General features: G+C 38.5%; 2 protein-coding genes across 2 annotated transcripts; one reads left to right on the top strand and one right to left on the bottom strand.

The window, feature by feature from the left end:
* The first annotated feature begins 270 nt into the window (after positions 1 to 270).
* Positions 271 to 9,802, top strand: Prp19 (pre-mRNA processing factor 19). The gene is made up of 12 exons (XM_028302485.1): positions 271 to 411; positions 658 to 807; positions 917 to 1,050; positions 1,575 to 1,715; positions 1,896 to 1,910; positions 3,089 to 3,268; positions 3,796 to 4,037; positions 5,600 to 5,744; positions 6,291 to 6,377; positions 6,692 to 6,876; positions 8,127 to 8,353; positions 8,536 to 9,802. Exons 1-11 carry the CDS (start codon positions 393 to 395, stop codon positions 8,338 to 8,340), a joined length of 1,512 nt encoding a protein of 503 aa, XP_028158286.1. The 5' UTR covers positions 271 to 392; the 3' UTR covers positions 8,341 to 8,353; positions 8,536 to 9,802.
* A 5,256-nt stretch (positions 9,803 to 15,058) lies between these two features.
* On the bottom strand, positions 15,059 to 19,908 carry LOC114351316 (E3 ubiquitin-protein ligase RNF185). Its single transcript, XM_028302484.1, has 5 exons — positions 19,782 to 19,908; positions 19,459 to 19,623; positions 17,427 to 17,565; positions 16,273 to 16,435; positions 15,059 to 15,732 (listed from the first exon to the last, which is right to left on the bottom strand). The coding sequence occupies exons 2-5, from the start codon at positions 19,617 to 19,619 to the stop codon at positions 15,635 to 15,637; spliced, it is 561 nt and encodes a 186-aa protein (XP_028158285.1). The 5' UTR covers positions 19,620 to 19,623; positions 19,782 to 19,908; the 3' UTR covers positions 15,059 to 15,634.
* Between the last annotated feature and the right edge of the window lie 65 nt (positions 19,909 to 19,973).

Below are 19,973 nucleotides of genomic sequence, written 5' to 3'. Positions count from 1 at the left end.
CCACAATTTGTACGAGAAAGGCTGCATGGGAAAAATGGCAGCGGATTGTAAAGCTCGCTTCCAATCCAGGTTGACGACCACCACAACCACTCTGCCAAGAGTGTAGCGACGATGAAGGAGACACCAATTTATCAGTTAGATATTTAAACAGTCGTAAATTATCACTAATTTATTCCACGCCATTTGACTCGCCTCCACTGTCCAACAATAAATGTTAAAAACCCAAAACCCCGATGTCCAAGCCGTGTATCGTTCTACAGCCGTAAAAAAAATAAAAAGTCAAGTTGTTTTCTGTGGATTGTGTCGAAAAAGCATTCTTTGATTTTTGTTTGTTACATTTTTCCAGTGTGTGCCCTTTCTATCTGCTAATTCACGATTAAACTGGATTTAAAATGGCTCTTTATTGTGCCAGTAAGTGCTTTAATCACTAGTTTTACAATTTTATGGCGAATATTTAACTTTAATGTAAACGCGCGAGCCGGATATTTTTTGTGTCTTTGTTATGATGATTTTACTTAAAACCATTGATTTTACGGAAATTAATTGATTTTGTATTAAATATTTAACGGCTGGAACTCGTGTTATACAATATTCAAAGGGGTTATAGGCAAAAATTGTATATTTTCTTACCATCTAACCTAACTTTTTGTTTTGTAGTATCTAACGAGGTTCCTGAAGTGCCAGTGGTGTCCCCATCATCAGGCGCCGTATTTGAAAAGCGTATTATTGAAAAGTACATAATTGAAAATGGGGTTGACCCTATCAGTGGCAAAGAACTTAGGATCGAAGACCTTATTGAGATCAAAAGTGAGTACATAATGTCGTTTTGGCCTTTTTTTTCAAAGACTATTATGAACTGATATTATTGAAGTATTTTAAAATCAAATAACTAAACAGCAATTCCATGTCTGTGTAGCCCCTCCTATAGTGAAGCCCAAGCCGCCCAGTGCCACATCCATCCCAGCCACGCTGAAGAGCATGCAAGACGAGTGGGACGCGCTCATGCTGCACACATTCACTCAGCGGCAGCAGCTGCAAACGGCAAGACAGGCAAGTTTTGTGTTTACTCTAAACTGTACTAACCCCAAATGGTTATAAAATCAAAGGAATGTATTATTGACAGTTCTTTTGAGCAACAAATTAACTTCATAATGACTAGGTTTAGGATTTTACTAAATCACTTTATGGAGTATAAGCTTAATGGAATGATGATTAAGATGTGTATATTTGTGTAATCTATCAATTACATGTAAATAATATGCATATGGTGGAGGAGGCTGAAATGATGATGATGAATATGTCATGGAAATAATGTCTGTAAATTATTGTTCATTTGTTATGACTGAGATTTGATATAACTTACAATTTAAATTTAAATTCAAATATTTATTTGAAATTATTTTAAACAATCTTTTTAGTAATTTTAGGTTGAATTTATGGAAAGGTTACAATGAAAGGAAATAAGAATAGATAGGGTATATTATCTGTTTAGTGTTTTATGACAATAATGTGGGCCGATGGCAAACTGCAGTCATATTGTTTTGTGTATGATAATATTAAAACAATGTATACAGGAGCTGAGCCACGCGTTGTACCAGCACGACGCCGCGTGCCGCGTGATCGCGCGCCTGACTAAGGAGGTGACGGCGGCGCGCGAGGCGCTCGCCACGCTCAAGCCTCAAGCCGGCATCGCGGCTCCCCAGCCCGCTCACCCGGTAAATATCAAAACATTACTCATCTTTATTCCCTTATTCTATTTGTAGATCTGCATCTGTATGCATTATACCAGGTTTCGGAAACTTTCGGCTCCACAAACCGCTCTTAGGCCCAGAACAGACAGTGAAACGAAACTGCAACTTTGTGATGATTCTGATGAATGAAACTGAAACTGAAAGTTTCAAACTGGTCGCGTCATGTGTGGTCTCTCAACGGACGCTATGGCAGAAACTTAGTTGCAACTGCAAATTCGTTGCAGTTGCGTTTCACCGTCTGTTCTGGGCCTTAGTTTCCAGGTTATAGTGAAAGGAAATTCACCACCAGTCATAAAACCACCATTACGTAAATCTTGTCGCTAACCCCTTGCCGTGGAATGGCGAACGCCTAGGGCTATTCGTGTACCCTACTTTGAGAAACCCTGCATTCAATTATGTTTTGAGAACATTTACTGTTTTTTTTAAATGTAAAGCATCTTATTTGGGTTTCTGATTTTCTGCATAAATACGACTTTGTCTCCTGAATGACAATGTATTCAACACCTCTTTGTTGTCTGCACTGATTTCGATTTAGATTAGGAATATTTAATGTATGTAGGTCACCATGAAAGGTATAAATTGGTTGTGCAGGTTGATTTATTATTGTACTGACTTTGAATGTTTTAGTGGACGAAAACAGCTGCTGAGGAGTAATTCTACACACACATATCTATCACATATAATTTATTAATGCTGTATTATGTCATAATATTATCTTTAACATAAAGTTACTTGGTTTAGAAAGCATTTGCCTAATCCCTCTTAGTAAGTTTGTATTAATTAGCATATTCAGGAATTTCTATGTACTGTAGTGATACGGGAGTTGGATTGTTAACTTCATCTGGATCTAGTTGTTGCCCAAGTGTGATATTAAAAAAACTCATTAAAAATTCATTTATTTCTGTAAATAGGCTTAAAAAAAGCACTTTTTTTACGTTTCCAGTCCAGCATGCTAAGATATCAGCAGTAATTCCTAATTTTTTGCTGTTAAAAACTGTTGGCTTATCTGAAAGAGCTTAATAAATTGGAGTTACTGCTGATACCACTAAAATGGCAGAGTTAAAGCGGTGTAAGTTTAACGCCAGGGCGGCGGATTTTGTGGAAATCCTTGGCTTTGTCCAGCAGTGGACGTCTTTCGGTTGAAACGAACTAATCATAGCAGCCGAAACGTCAAGCCGTGAGTACATAATGTAACTCATTAATAAACGTCGCGTTAAGACCCGTGTCTTACTAACGTCGTCAGGGCGGCGCAGGACCGATCTTTGTGGAAATCCTTTGTCCAGCAGTGGACGTCTTTCGGTTGAAACGAACGAAGTGTAACGGGCATTTGTCCCCAGGCGGAGGCGGCGGCGGGCGGCGGCGCGGTGGCGGTGGGCATGTCTGTGGACGTGGTGCGGCGGCTGCAGGAGCGCGCCACGGAGCTGACGCAGGAGCGCAAGCGGCGCGGCCGCACCGTGCCCGAGGCGCTCGTCAGCCCCGACCAGCTGCGCGCCTTCCTTACGCTCGCCTCGCACCCGGTCAGTCGCATGTTTATAATACTGTGTGCTTATCATGAGTTTGCATTAGGTGTGCTCGCTACGCTAGAGAGTTTAAAAAATCTATGAAGATTTTAGTTCTTGAAAGTAGCTAGGGGCGCTGTACAATATGTCATACTTTTAATGTCATTTTATTAGGCAGTCGCTAGCGAGCACACTGTGTCAAAATCAAGCTATGATAAGTCGCTGGTTTAGATCCGGCTCGAAAGACCATTTTGGTTGTTGGTGACGGTTCTAAGGAAAGACGAGTCTTTAAGGTCTTCAAAGTCAACTGTCCATCAAACAAACATAGTTTACTATTTATTCTGATGTGATAGTCGTCTTTCTACTCGTATCGCCATGACCTCCTTGACTTTTTTTTAATGTTTTTAGAATTTCTAACATACACATTTTCACAAATATATTATATATTTCACAATAGGTCTTTGTAGTGTGTTGGACACTAGATTCTTTAAAATTACAAAATATCTACTTGCTTGTTGCATTTCTAACAAACATTTCCCTACCAGGGTCTCCACTCAGCCAGCGTGCCGGGAATCTTGGCTCTCGACATCAACCCGTCCGACCACAGCAAGCTGCTGACGGGCGGCAACGACCGCAACGCGACCGTGTTCAACAAGGACACGGAACAGGTCGTGGCCATCCTCAAGGGCCACACCAAGAAGGTCACGCGCGTCATCTACCACCCCGACGAGGACACCGTCATCACGGCCTCGCCCGATCACACGATCAGAGTATGGAATGTGCCAATGTAAGTTTAACATCTAGTCGAATTTGATATAGTGTTAAAAACAATTAACATTTCTGTAAACACTCGTTTTAAGAAATAACAAGTATTTACGGAAATTTTAACCCAACCAATCCCATTCTCTTGAGACGCTAAAAACAATATTTTTAATGAAGCCTTCAACTGATGCCTGCGACAGAATTTGCACTCTTGAGATGAAGCTCTTCCAAACAGCTTGGTCCTGATGTGTAACAATGACTTAGTTATTGTCAAGTATTAATAACGACCGAGAGTGAGAGAAGCATTGCAATAATGTTGTTATAGTTTTATGTGACGTTATTTTACGGCCGGTTCACACATGTCTCCGTTTTACTGTTCCGTTTTATCGTGTACGTTTTTTTTTTTCGATGGCGTATGTAGTTGTATGAGCGACTTCACACATGACACAGTATTCTGTATACAGTATAATATATACATCGACGAAAAAAAAACGTACACGATAAAACGGAACATTAAAACCGTTAGTTAATCGGGGTGCGGTAGCATAACGCTGACATAGAATTTTTTTTAATGTCCGACCGAATGTTCGGTTTCGTTTTCGGTTGAGTTTCGGTAAAAACACGAGTTTCGGTTTAGTTTCGTTTTCGGCGGCAAACTTGCCGAAACTACGACCGAAACCGAATGTGCATTCGGGAGTTTCCGCGCTGTTATCGGTCATGTTCGGCGCGTTGAATGAGTGGATGAATCCGATCAGAGCCAATGTCGTGATTCGCTCGCTTGTTTGTTTGCTGTTAGTTTTGTTTTGTTGTGGTGGCGAGTTTTCGAGTGATTTATTTTGAATGGTATGGTAAGTTTTATCTCATTTTATGTCGTTATAACATAAGAGCGGGTGTAAACATAAAAAAAAATATTCAATATGACTGATAAAAGTATAGTAATCAAGTTTAATCTAACTACAATTTTTTTTTGGTTCGCAAATGCTATACGTAAACAAACATTAGTTAAGTAGTTAGTAATGACTATAGTGCATTTCATGGTGATAATATTATGGATTCAGAGTTTCAAAGTTCATTTTAGTATGTATCACCAAGGTATCCAAGTGGCAAGTACATTAGATACTAACTTACGTACTACCAATTTTGTTTTGAGAAATTATTAAGGTAAAAGACCCGACCATGGAACGGGTTATGTAGTAGATGTCCTGAATATTGCGAGTAATTAAAAAAAAATCAGACTATAAATCCTTCTTTTTCTTTTTTAATACATAATTTGATACCTTTTAGAGTAAAAAGGCACTTTATAAGTTCAATTTTAATGCAATTTAAAGACTGACTGATTATAATAACGTTTTCTTTATTTTTCCCTCAAAATATGAGCCTTGTAAGGAAGTTTCGGTTTCGGCCGAAATAGACACCGTTGCCGAAATTCGTTTTCGGTTTCGGTTTCGGTCGTAAAACTAGTTTCGGTCGGACACAATTTTTTTTTTATCTTGAACAGCTTATCAAGCTATAACCAGTATAATACCAAGGTGGACACGTTTTTGTGTGCTCTATGGGTATTCACATAGAAGCGTTTTCTGGCGGCAGGTCGCAAGCCAGCGCGGTGCTGCGCTCGCACGACGGGCCGGTGACGGGGCTGTCGCTGCACCCGACGGGCGACTACGTGCTGTCCACCTCCACCGACCAGCACTGGGCCTTCTCCGACATCCGCACTGGCGCGCTGCTCACCAAGGTAACGAATCGAGATGTTTATTAGCCCTATAAGCCCCACGAATCAAAACACAATTTTAAGTAATTGTTACGCGGTCTTGTGCGACCGCTTAGGGTTAAATCAACTGAGGCGGTAAGCGATCCTGTAGCAGTGCAGACCTGAGGGAAGCGATTAAATGCGCCGCCATGTCTCAATAAATAGAGTAATTGTTTTTTTTAACCCCTCACGTAGGCCTAAGATGCGCGCCGCGATAAGCGGTTATCACGCCATTTTATCGATTTTCCCCATACATTTTGACGTCGATAAAAGTTATCACGGCGCGCATCTTAAGCCTACTGGTAAGCTAAATATGCTTGTGTCACGAGTGGATTTACCACAATAGTTAAGCGGGGATCGAACCGGCGTTCCTGGGATCACGAGTCGGCCTGTCCGACACTTTCACCGTTCGACTGTCGTCGCTTTCTTCAATTGATTCTTTAGGAGCTTTTCTTAATAATGGGAGTACCCCAGGGCTCTATATTGAGACCTCTTTCATTTGCATATTATAATAATGTGAAATGTTTTCAGGTTAGCGACGCGTCAGGTGTCAGCCTCACCACAGCACAGTTCCATCCTGACGGGCTTATTTTTGGTACTGGAACAGAGAACTCACAGGTTAGTACCAGCACACGTTACATTATGGATATGTCTCGATCGAAAGCTACACGAAACGATTCTACATTAAAACAAGGATCAGTGTATATTTTACGCTTCGGTACCTCTAAACCAAAAATCTTAGTGTAATTTATTAGATACAGGTGGTCAAATAAATCTCCTCAGTACTTACCTCATTGCCTGATTACGTTGAGTCAAGGTTTGTAAAACGGCATCAAATTAAAAATGTATATCTTATTTACTTGCAATAGGTACTATTTTACAACTACATGTGTAGTCTGTGACAAATTTTGCAATCCATACTTCGTTACCAGGTCAAGATCTGGGATCTGAAGGAGCAGAGCAACGTGGCCAACTTCCCAGGGCACGTGGGCCCGGTGACGTCGATCTCGTTCTCCGAGAACGGTTATTACCTGGCCACGGCCGCCGAGGACTCCTGCGTCAAGCTGTGGGATCTGCGTAAATTGAAGAACTTCAAGACCATCCAGCTGGAAGAGGGGTATGTAGTGTTATGTTAAAATTGATTTGTGTCTTGAAGATGGGTTGATCGATGTTAGAGTGGTGAAAATGTCGATATTGTCTGATACTTTTATGTCAATTTTTTCATTATTTTTTTTAATATCGACCAGAGGGCTTTGTGTGAGTTTACATCAAACGTCCTCACTAGTGAGCGTTTTAAAAAATATATATGCAAATTTTAGTTCTTGAAAGTTTCCGCTAGGGGCGCTGTACAATCCGTCATACATTTAATGATATTTTTTACGCGTTCACTAGTAACGACGTATGATGTTAATTCAACTGAGCCCTCAGATACACCATTAACTTTTTTAAATTGGCAACCTTGAGTCTACAATGAATACATTGCATTAGTGTCTTTCATGTTGTTTATCACACACCGATAGGATAATAAAACATAACTTAATTGTCGTTAATCGACAGAGCAACCTTATTGTCTGTGATGCCTGTCATTTAATTGCTACTTCGTCGTAATACAACATTTACCTAGTTAGGGACTAGCCATAATAGGTGGCTGAGGAACGTTTCGTTGCTCGGCTTATGACTAGTCCCGTGTGGGGAGTATCTGTCGCTGTACTGGTTACATAGCACCACTGGGTGCCCACGACACAGGTTATTCCTAGTGTGGGACCCGCAAACAAAGCAATATAATGTGCACCGAATAAATTGTTACCAATTGTATTGGAAGGTGTATGCGTAAACGGTGTGTTTGCATTAATAAAATATTTGTATTTGTACAGTCGCAGAATGAAAAGGTTCGTCACCTTAGTGTCGGTTTTCGCTTGCACTAGGTACTGTAAGAGTCAAACCTGCCAACATAACAGTACAAGAAACAGTGCTGCTAACATTTAAATAAATATGACGTTTGCTAAAGAATAAGGTTTTGCTTGTTTATTTTTCTATCCCATCAGTGCAATGCAATGATGACATTGACCAATTGACAATAGTTTTTTTTATTTAATCGATATAATAATGGCAGGTTGAACCAACAAGAAGGTTTTAGTTTATCAATCATAATATTCTTCTTGACAAGATAAATCGTCAAACCACTTTAATCTGAATAATTTTGAACTTTACTGACGAACAGTTAAAGATTATTTTCTCTAACTCGAGATTATTCTGTAACTTAGTTTCAAAAGGTAATATGTGCTCGCGATTCGTTGAAGGAATCAATTTGAAAACTGACGAACCTTTTCATTCCGTGACTGTACCTAATGAGCGTGTTCTGCGCAGGTACGCGATCAAGGAGTTGTGCTTCGACCAGAGCGGCACGTACCTAGCCGTGGCGGGATCAGACGTGCGCGTGTTCCTGTGCCGCCAGTGGCAAGAACTCAAGGTGTTCAACGACCACACCGCCGCCGCCACCGGCGTGCGCTTCGGCAAGCACGCGCACTACCTAGCCTCCACCAGCATGGACCGCACGCTCAAGCTCTACGGCATCGAGTAGGGACAGCTGAGACATCCGAGTTATGCGTGTGGGTTGACGACGGCAGCCGAGCGCAAGATAGGAAGCCTTTTGTACAGACCATTTTTTGTCTTCTGAGCGCCAGTTTGGTCTTTTTGTACCGATGGAGGCCGTTTTGTATCTTCTTTTGTTTACGGCCAGACAAGCTCTACGGCATCGAGTAGGGACAGCTGACACATCCGAGTGAGTTGTGCGTGTGGGTTGACGACGGCAGCCGAGCGCAAGTTAGGAAGCCTTTTGTACAGACCGTTTTTTATCTTCTGAGCGCCAGTTTGGTCTTTTTGTACCGATGGAGGCGGTTTTGTATCTTCTTTTGTTTACGGCCAGACAAGCTCTACGTCATAGAGTAGGGGCTGCTGGCGCCGCGGCCCGAGACATCTGAGTGAGTTGTGCGTGTGCGTTGATGACGGCAGCCGAGCGCAAGTTAGGAAGCCTTTTGTACAGATGTTCAGACCATTTTTTATCTTCTGAGCGCCAGTTTGGTCTTTTTGTACCCATGCTCAGACCGGTTTGTATCTTCTTTTGTTTACGGCCAGACCTGGGATGTCGGCCTCAATACTAAATGCTCCCAAGTCATGTTCAATATTTTTTGTTGCATGTTCCAAAGCTCAGTTTTTCATTTGAGTCAGAGAAATGTCATTGCAGCTGTCACTGTCAATGACTCCCTATGTTGCCTATGGATTAAATGTCAGTTTACTGATTCTAATTAAAAAATTGGATTACTGTTAGCTCTCTCAATAGAAATACTAATTTTGAGTTACCTTCCTATTTTGGCAGCGCGTGCAGCGTCAAGATTTTTCAAAATGGTGACACAGATATTAATAATACCCATAACTAGCGTATTATTGTCTTTAAAAACGGGAAAATCTAGGAAATGAATAATTTTATCGTTGATGTTGCGGTTGCGGTCTGCCGTCGGCTATTAAATCACACTCACGTTTATTGGAATCCCTAAATTCCACCTGGATGGTGATTGTGCTTGACTCTAGGCTGGTGGTACAACTTGCAAAGGGACTACTAGTTTAAGACTTAGTATAAGTGCGACTTATCAAGAAGTGATGTGATTCACAGTATATTAGAAGTCAAATTCCCGATTAGAGATTGGGACGTTCAACTGTTTGTAAATGTTTATTATGTATTAAGGTGAACACGCACTTTTCCGCGTTTAACGAATTTATTGGCTGCTTTTTTCAGTGAGTAAATAGATTTGTTTCGAAAGTCTTAACGCGGAAAAGTGACTGCTCTTCTCTGAGAGGATATTTTGAACGAGACTTGCAATTATTGTTTACGTTCGACATATTCATGTTCGAATGTGTTTGTGTATTTGTAATTTTAACGATTTAAGTTTTTTATCCAATTTAATTTAGGAGAACCTATTATTCAGTCTTAAGGTTAGGTTCCGATAGAATTAAGTTCCACTTTTATCTGATAAGCAAATAATTCATATAATTAAAAAAGGACTACTAATAAATCTGTTTGTGAAAATAAAAGTTATCCAATATTTGTAAATTAGGTAGGTAGTATTTCCTTAAAAATAAATGACTGGTCAAACAATCAAATATTTTTAATCTTTAGCAGAAAAGGGCAGAAATTGGAGTAACCTTTTCTGTACGTAACGGAAAAGTTAAAAATAAAAAACGTCATTTCGTATAGCCTGACCAGGAACATAAAAACCCTCGCCATGTTGCGGAAAACTAATGGTACTAATTTCTTTTAATGGCAACAGTTACTGAAAACTTCATTAGCATGTCACCTTGCATGTCAGTCTATTGCTGTCAAGGTGTAAACAAACTTTATTTTAAATGTGTGCAATTGATTTTGTGAATTAAATTGCTAAAATATTTTTATAGTCGTGAAAGAAAAGTGGTTCACAATGTGTTAATGTATTTGTCGAAGAGAAATACCAAGGGTTCGGACAATATTTTCATTGAATAATGTTTCCGACAAAGGTTGTCAAATTGACTGACATGTTTATCGTATAGTACAGTCCACTATGAAAATTAGCTGTAGTTTGTTTCAACTACCTATTTTAAAGTTTTTTGTCACTTTCTCAGTTTTGAATTTTATGGAATTGGGAAAGAAGTACCGAGTTTGAAGCGTTCATGAGCAGACATTGCAGTTGAATATTCAAGTTCTGAATTTGATTATTGATGAATAATAAAATAAATCCTACTAGCTCGATTGATGATTTCATTTAATTTATTTAAACCAGGTTACCTATAATAATATTTTTTCGTTAATTTATGAAAATATCAAATTAGCCCGTAATCCTGAATCCTGATACATAAATTTAGCCTCTTAATTTAACACAGGTACGACTGTACTCAGTGTTGCACTATCAAATGCAATTGACGCGCCTCTATGCCAGGGTTTTTATGTTCCTGGTCAGGCTATAGCATTAATATATATTTATTTTTATAATTTAAAACAACTTTCCATCCCATCACAACATATCCTTCTTGAAATTATTCAAATATATACATTTATTTTTACAGAAATATTAACATAAAACTTATCTACCAATTTATAGTAAGGGAGAGTCCGCTAATTTGGACCAGTTTTTTTCTATCTCATTTTACACATAGTTTTCTTTTGTTTTTGCTAATGTCCATGGTATATAATAAAAGATACATTATTCAACTTACTATTTCATAAGTATTAATTAACATGATTGTTGTATATTTAGCACAAATCAACAAAGTACGAGTTCAGAGATTCGGTCCAATTTAGCCAACCGGTTCGATAATTTGTACCACAGGGTTACTAAATTGGATTTCAATAAATTTCAAGCCTTTTGCTTTCATTTATTGTTAGTCAAACATAACTACGCTATTATAACTTCAAAATATGATTTACTAAAAAAAATTACAAAATCCTTTGGTAAAGTTCCATACAACTTGATGTGGTACAATTTAGCCGACTAGGTGATAGTGCTTTTAAAAAATCGATAAAAAATATAGCTTATAAATACCGAAAAATGTTTCAAATAATTGTAATCCACACTAATTTACGCTTCTAAATAATATATTAGAAACAGCCTGTGATTAAATTTAACAAAATTACAAACTTAACATGTATTGTCAAAAGTTACTTGAAAACAATGAAAAAATACTTTTCCAAATAAAACACACGTTTTTGTTGTCACGGCAAAAACCACATGGCCGATATTAATTGATTTTAGTTGTGTATCGCTGAGTGTTGCAATTACAGACATTCAATAAATACTTTACGAAATATGAGGGTGGTACAATTTACCCGGCGGTACAATATACCGAACTCTCCCCTATGTTCTTATGAGTTTCCATACGCCAATTCATTTGGAATAGCTATAACATTATACAATAGTAGCACACCTGTCAACTGCTCTAAACACCGCCGAACTTCGAAAGAAGGAAACGCCATTGAAATTATACACATCGAGTATCATGCTCACTTGCACAACAATTCTGTTTCTCTAAATATCAAAGTGTCCTTCCTTTTATTTGTGGGCTGTAGAAGTGACCGATAGAAAGAGCTTTTCCAGAGCGTTGCCTTATTCAACAAAACGTTCAAGCCATTATACCAGAATCGAGTATCAAAAGTCCCTTTATCCCTCGCCATGAAGTCTTCCATCACCATTATATCAATATTTAGTTACAAATAGTTAAACTCGCAAATCCAACATCCTTCAAATGTAAATAAAGATCGATGTGTATAATTTCGTGATGGGGATTATAGATAGCAGTCAGCACCAACCGGGGCGGCTGCGAGGTGAAATTGGAATAGCCCTTTACTATACTGGTCATCACAAAAATCGGCCCACCTACGTTTTACAGGAAAACTCGTTTCTACTGACACAATCATGGTGCCCCAACAATATTGGTGTTATTTGAAAGCCCAATAAATATCCTTAAAGAAAAACACATTTAATTTCATAATAAACGATTAACATAAACGCGATATACAATAAATGTGACTTGAAAAAAGACCTCACTTTGGGCTCATCTCTGGGATCAATTAGACCAATTTTTATGGTTATAAAACCAAATAATGATCTCACGTGTCCTCTTTAACAGATGGATAGCGATTAATCCCAACTTAACAGTTTTATAGCCATAAAAGTTGGCTCAAGCGTAATTACCTATTTTTTGAAAAAGTGACTGGATTTTTCTACAGACACATTTTTGGGGTAAAAACCTTTCCTTTAATGAAATGAAGCTTAGAACTAGGCTTTTAAATGGTGCCAATATTGGTGGGAAGTCGGGATGCATACGTTTGAAAGTGCTTGTCGCGGGAGGGTCGATTTTTCTGATGACCAGTGTATTTGAGGTGCAGTCCTGTTGTCCCCCCTGCTTGGCCCCCCTGGGGGAGCCAACAGGATTTCGAAATCCTGTTGTCCCCCCTGGCTAGGGGAGACAACAGGACTAGATTTTCAATCAATGATTTGAGGACTGTTGTCCCCCCTGGCAAACATTGGGTATTTAGAAGCCATTTATGTTTTTGTAACATTTAAGAAGTACTGGAGTACCTGACTACATGCCATATTGCCAAACTAAATACTTTAGGTATTATGTATGTCAAATAATAATTAACACTTTGTTAACGAAAAAAATATAAGTTGTTGGTGCCGGTAATATTTCTGACTATTTCAAAATCTGCTTTACTTGCTTTTAACAGATCGTTATGAATTATCCCTACTAAATAATATTATACGAGTAAATGCGAAAGTAACTTTATCTGTCTGTCTGTTACGAATTCACGCATAAACCATTGAACCGATTTTGATATTTGGTAAAGGGATAGTTTTCAATCCCGGGAAAGGGACGTTGGACAGTTTTTATCCCGGTTTTTTAAACAGGAATGCGCCTTATATTTTTTTCTGTGACTGACAAAATTTTACGCGGACAAAGCCGTGGGCAAAAGCTAAGCAAGTATATGCTATTCTATGTATAAAAAATATTGTCTTCTGTAAAAATTGACTAAAAATCCGTTTAGTAGTTTTTACGTGAAAGAGTATCAAACATCTATACTATTCTATACTCACAAATTTTCGCATTTATAATATTAGTAGGTAGGGCGCTAAAACTGCATAACCGCAACTTCGTACCTACGCGTGGAGTCCGTTTTACCCCCTTATGTGTGGAATTTAGTAAAATCCTATTATATGCTTCGTATTATTTCCTATCCTTACATAAATAGATAAATAAAATCCGTTCTTGGCAGATGTCTACACCCTATGGAACCTACCTGCCAAACTTCAAGTTTGTAGGTGTCAGTACCGGCACCAACACCTTATTTTTTTCGTTATCAAAATGGTAATTATTATTTAACAAACGTTTAGGTATTCAGTTTGGGAATTTGGCATTCAGTCAAGCACTTCAGTATTTCACAAATTATGATATAAAAATTCATGGCTTTTAAATAATGTTTTCCAGGGGGGACAACAGTCCTCAAATCATTGATTAAAAATCCAGTCCTGTTGTCTCCCCTAGCCAGGGGGGACAACAGGATTTCGAAATCCTGTTGGCTCCCCCAGGGGGGCCAAGCAGGGGGGACAACAGGACTGCACCGTATTTGAAGACATTTTAGGCCCGAATGATTTCCGGGATTGGAATATGGGTTCTAAATATAATGCATGAAATAGAATTTCTTAATTGTTGCTTAGTAAATAAAAAGAGAGAGAAGACTTTTGCGATACCTGCCTGTTTCGTTTACTAATCATTAAAAATTAGAGCTTATTCCACTATTCCCCGTTGACAATCCCCGTCAACGGGGATTAGTGAACTTTTTGTTCACTATTCCCCGTTAACGCCAAATTGGAGCTTATAATGGGGAATAATGAACTAAAAAGTTCATTAATCCCCGTTATATTAGGGTTTTATTTTTAAAGTCAACGGGGAATAGTGGAATAAGCCAAAATTAGGATATTAAAACTATTTTTGAATTCAAATAAGCTTCAAGTAGATAGTAAAGATACCGCGAAAACCAGCAAAGGACTAGTCACTTGTGAACCGTTTCAAGGTAAATGCATGTTCATACCTTTTCATCCATCAATATTCCATCCAAAGTCATATTACGACTTTTCAAACCTTATAACAAAACGAGCTTTATATAACTATAGATTATACATTCTAACATTAGCAATTCAACGTGTATATTTTGCCGCTCTACACAGTCAATCTCATAACTTATGAGATTAATTAGCTAGGTCACCTATGAGTCATAGGTGACTTAGCAAGAAATCTATTTGATATCTTATAGGACATTTGCCGAATGTAACTTCATACATCACCACAATATAGATTGACTGTAAGAGCTGCCTTAGATTTAAGAAATTTTCAACTATGATTTAGGAAATAATGTATTTTACGCAAAAGTAGGCTCGCGTTTGCGTGCAAAGCTACCGCTGATAGACATATTCAATGCTGCTGACATGAGAAGCACTCGTACGGTGAGACTTAACAGATTTACACTTGACTCCTCATCATTGCAAATTCATATTAGGTAATTTTGATAAATGATTTATTTAATATTATACACTTCGTTCCCTCTTGATCTGTTGTATAAAATATATATTGTTTACAGGTTTAAGCAACAATCTACAAATATGACTTAGTGACTAATCTTTTATACAGTGCGTGACCGTTAAAAATCGAATAACTAAGTTCATTATTTGTTTCTATAACAAATTACTCAAATGGAAACCTGTTTGAGTAATTCTGGGGAATCGTTACAACTTCATCAGTAAAACACGTGGCCGCAGCGGCTCCTAATTTGACTAAGCAGACGTAGCCAGTTAAAGGTACATTATACAGCAAATATCCATTTAAATTAATGCCTACCAAGGTTATAAGTCCTGTTAGTTTCACTTATAATATGTATGTTTATAAATTGTACAACTTTTTAATCTTTCGTATGCCACTATTGCAAGCATAATCTAATCTAACAAGTCGCGAAAGCAGTACGCTTTCGCTCTCACAGTAAACGACCGAGCCAGAGGCAACTACATACAAACAGTATCTAATGGCGTTCTTCATTAGCGCCCAAGTGGACTTAAACGTTCATTCTATTTACAACGTATTTACTGGCATACTAAAGATTAAAGGGATTCTAATTTGAAAGGGTCAACACCATAACTTTTACAAATCCTCAAGACTGAAAAGGTTGGCACTAATGCACTGTCCGATCAAGATTGTTTAATAGTGTGTCATGAGATACTGATGTCCTTGTAGGCATTAAAGTGAGCGAATGGCCGCTCGGGTCAGTATCACTCGGCCGCCACGTCGACGGCGGGCGGTCATGCGAACACCAGCCACAGCACGAATACGATGGCCACCCACAGGAATATCTTCGACAGGAACTGCTCCTCCTCATACTGCGCCGTGCCGCGCGGTGCTGCAAACATATAAGCAATAAATCTGATGTGTCTGTACAGTGGTTATAATCTAAGATAATATTCAGTGTTCATCCCTAACTGACTGTGCGACGCGCGCCCGCAGTGAGTGTGCGAGCGCGAAAGCAACATAATTACGTGCGAGCGATAAGAATGGGTAGCTTGGGATCATTGGACAAAATTCTACGTGCTCACGGACCAGGCTATACTAATTATTATAAATGCGAAAGTAACTGTCTGTCTGTCTGCGTCGCTTTCACGTTAAACCACTGAACCGATTTTGATGAAATTTGGCATAGAGATAGTTTGAGTCCCGGGAAAGGACATAGGATAGTTTCTATCCCGGTTTTTGAAACAGGGTCGCGCGTGATAAAGTTTTTCTGTGACAGACAAAATTTCACGCGGACGAAGACGTGGGGGCGGAAAGCTACTAGTATACAATAAGAGAAAGGTCAGCTAACCCAATGTAATAAACGAGTCTTCAGACTTTGTATTTTTGTAAGTATTGTTTTCATGTAAATCTATATTCCTCGACGTTATACCTGCACTAGGCCGCGGGTCGCCAAAGTTGAAGGTAGACGTGAAGACGCCGAAGGGGAAGGCGCCGATGCCGAAGGACATGTGGAAGCCGTCGCCGAAGCCGAAACCCGGGAAACCGCTGTTGTTCTCGGGCTCCGTGCGCTGCCCCGCGGGCCGAGGAGGCACCTGCCGAATTATTTTATGTAGTTTGCATTTGCATAAAATGTATGTAGGTATTTAAAAAACAAGTATATAAGTATTTGAAAATTATAAATAACTTGAAAAAATCGAACTGCCTAAGGCGGGAATTGAACCCACGACCTTCCGCTTGCCGGGCGACTTTGAGATTCGACTCTTAACGCTAAAAATTAAATAACAAGTATATAAGTATGTTTATATCCGTTGTCTAGTACCCATAGTAGGTACAAGCTTTGCTTAGATTTATTATTATTATTTGAATGGTCATAAATATTTATAACTTATTAACAATACGCGTTTAAATAGAGATGCAACATACCTACTGCAAAACACTCAGCATTGTTTAGCAAGACTTGAATTACGAAAATATGAGGTCTTTGCAATCTTGTCAGTCAATTAATGCAAATCATTCTTTGTCATACACACAGTAGAATTACCATTTTATTTTCGTTTCATACCTTTCAATAGCCTAATAATAATTAGCCAGTTCCCAAGTTGGTGTGGTTTTGTTTACATGAGGCCTTATTTTCCAGTTTTGCAACTCCAATCAGAGGCACACACACACGGCCACACTGTTAACTATCCATTTCCGTTTTTGCTCTCGCTCTAATCAAATGGTGATTCTTTGCGATAGAACGAGATGACATGACTGGCAATGGGCAGTTAACACTGATCGGACGTGGAATGCATTTGTCTGACGTTATTGTCAAATCCTATTAAAATTACAATTCTTTATTGCTCATTAGCCTTTGTTCCAGTGGCGTAACTAAGTATACCATCCGAGGCCCGTGGCAAATTCTGGGCATGGCGTATCTAGGGGTTGTTTTCAGGGGGCCCGGGGCTATCGCATCGCGCGATCAAGGACTTGGGCCGGGGCCCCCTCGGATCGGGGGCCCGTGGCATTTTGCCAGCCCTGCCACCCTGTAGTTGTGCCACTGCTTTCTCCATTATACAACTCCAAATGTTTCAAAGAAGTTACCTTATTCCTGGGGTCCTCCTGCTTGGTGTTCCCGCGGCCGTAGAGCGGGATGACCTTGTCGCGGCTGATGGCGGCCTTGCACACGGGGCACACCTGGCGGCTGGGCCGCGTCTCCAGCCACTGGTGCAGGCACGGCCAGCTGCGAGATACCACCAATCAATTAAACTGACCTAAATATTATACTCGGCCAAAAACTTTTATGTCGAATAGTCGTACCATTTTAACACATCAAACCCCAAGTGGTTGCTTAAGACCACTTAAAAATGATTGATTTCTATAATTTCGATTCATGGGGCTTAAAGGGTTAAATAAGAAAAGAAAAAGCTATACAGATGATTCCTCTTTCTGACTAGTGACTAGTCATCTGATTCTGGACAAGGCCCAGGCGCGGATCCAGCCCTCAAAAAAGGTGGTGGGCACAGCCACCAACAATTAGCAAAGTGAGAGTTGAATCACTACATGCCCGGACATACATACATGCCTATCGATCTTATCAATAGATCATAATTAAAACAAGCAAATTAGGGTTGTGGGCATGCCCACAGTGCCCACAACGGTGGATCCGCGCCTGGGACAAGCACACACCTAATTTAACCATTATCTATCTACCATTATGTATTTTAATAGCACAAAAAAAAACTTTTACCTACTTTGCTCATTTGTTAAAATGTATTGCATGTTTTCTGTTCAAATAAAGTAACCTATGGAATGCAATACAATTATTAAATATTATACTGAGCTAAATTAATATTTGCATAGTTGTGGTTTATTACATAAAAATGTAAATTAGCAGTTTCTTTTTCCAAAACTGGATGGAACTAAGTCTTTTATTCAATATACAATATTCATGCACAGTCACTTTTTTCATACATTTGATATTTTAAGTTACTGTCTAACTAGTTTTAACAAATGTTAAATTATTTACTCATTAGTATTACTACAGACAATAGATATTTAAAGAAAAACAGGTGGGAAAAAGGTGAAGGTGATGCAATGTACAATAATTACATGCAGTTGTACCTACATGCTTTTTGCAAGAAAAATATATAGTTTAATGTACTATTGTCTATACCTAAATAGTTTTTATTTTAAAATTGCTATATGGAAGCATGGAAATAATCCTCTTGTTTGTACAAGCAGGGTTCGAAAATATCCGATATTTATTATAAATATCAAAATATCGGATATTTATGATATATATCAGATATATATCAACTTTGATATATATCAATTTTGTGTGAAAGCCATACTATTATTTTATTGTATTATTCATGAATACTATTGCAAAAGTGTTACATAAACATGTTTTTAATGTTTTTAAAACTTAAAATCAAACAAATAAAGCAAAAACATAAAATTTCTTTTAAATCCGGCAAAATCAACTAAAAAAATAAAAATCTTATGTCAAAAAGTACAAATACAGTAACAAATTTTAAAAGTTGATATATATCATTAAAACCGGCTTGATATATATCGGATATATATCCGATATATATCTTGATATATATCCCTGGATATATATCCTCGAACCCTGTATATTCTATTGATTCTTTCGTAAGGACTTTTTTGCCTTTCATAAGTAGGAGTGTATCATGAATTGTGTAATTAAAATGCTTTCATTTCACCTACTAGTAGGTAATTGGTGATACCTTTTTATACATTAATTTGGGCAATATTTACAGTACAGTTGAAAAGTTTTTTTTGCTAGCTGATATTTCCACATATACAGGGTGTTAGGTAAATGGGTATATGAGCCGACACTAGCCCATGTTAACATGGTCATATAAATGGTATGGTGAAGTCAGAAAATTGATATTTTCATTTTAATTATTTTAATTTTCATACAAATCGGATTTTATAAAATTTATTTTGTATGAACATTAAAAAAATTAAAATGATGATATCAAATTTCTGACTTCACCATACCATTTATATGACCATGTTAACATGGGCTAGTGTCGGCTCATATACCCATTTACCTAACATCCTGTATAGCTGATATGGTGTAGAGATACAAGATGGGACATCTTACCAAAATAAGTGTCCACACATGCTGACCACAGCGTCTCTAGCTGTATCCAAGCAGATGTTACACTCAAGCATTCGCTCGTCATGTTTGTCGTCCTCTCCTCCGGCGTCGCCCCCTGGGGCCGACGCCGACGCACTCGCCTGTGCCCCGCTCGTCTCAGCCATCACTCTGCCCAACAAAAAACTCTCTCACTACTCCACCAAGTCTTCGACTTCTTATCGTAATCAAAGCAAGGTGACGTCTTACTAAGACACGCCAAACGTCACAACCTTTGAGTATTTTTACGGTTTCTCTATCTCACAATGACCTTTATTAAGAAAATTCACCTGTTACTTAAAAATTTGCAAGAATATCCAGCCTGTTATCACAGAAATTCAACAAAATAAATAATCACATCCCCAATCCCGTGGTTTGATGATCTGTCATTTTTTTTACATAGACAAAGAAGATCTATCTATAGAGTTGAATCTGGCTATGAACCACGTAATCTTCAGGTACGTGATGAAAAAAATTATTTC

The sequence above is a fragment of the Ostrinia furnacalis genome, unplaced genomic scaffold, assembly GCF_004193835.3.
Source record: "Ostrinia furnacalis isolate ACB-3 unplaced genomic scaffold, ASM419383v2 OfSCF1130, whole genome shotgun sequence".
In the NCBI taxonomy this organism is placed as follows: domain Eukaryota; kingdom Metazoa; phylum Arthropoda; class Insecta; order Lepidoptera; family Crambidae; genus Ostrinia; species Ostrinia furnacalis.
This window is presented reverse-complemented; position numbering and strand designations above follow the sequence as displayed.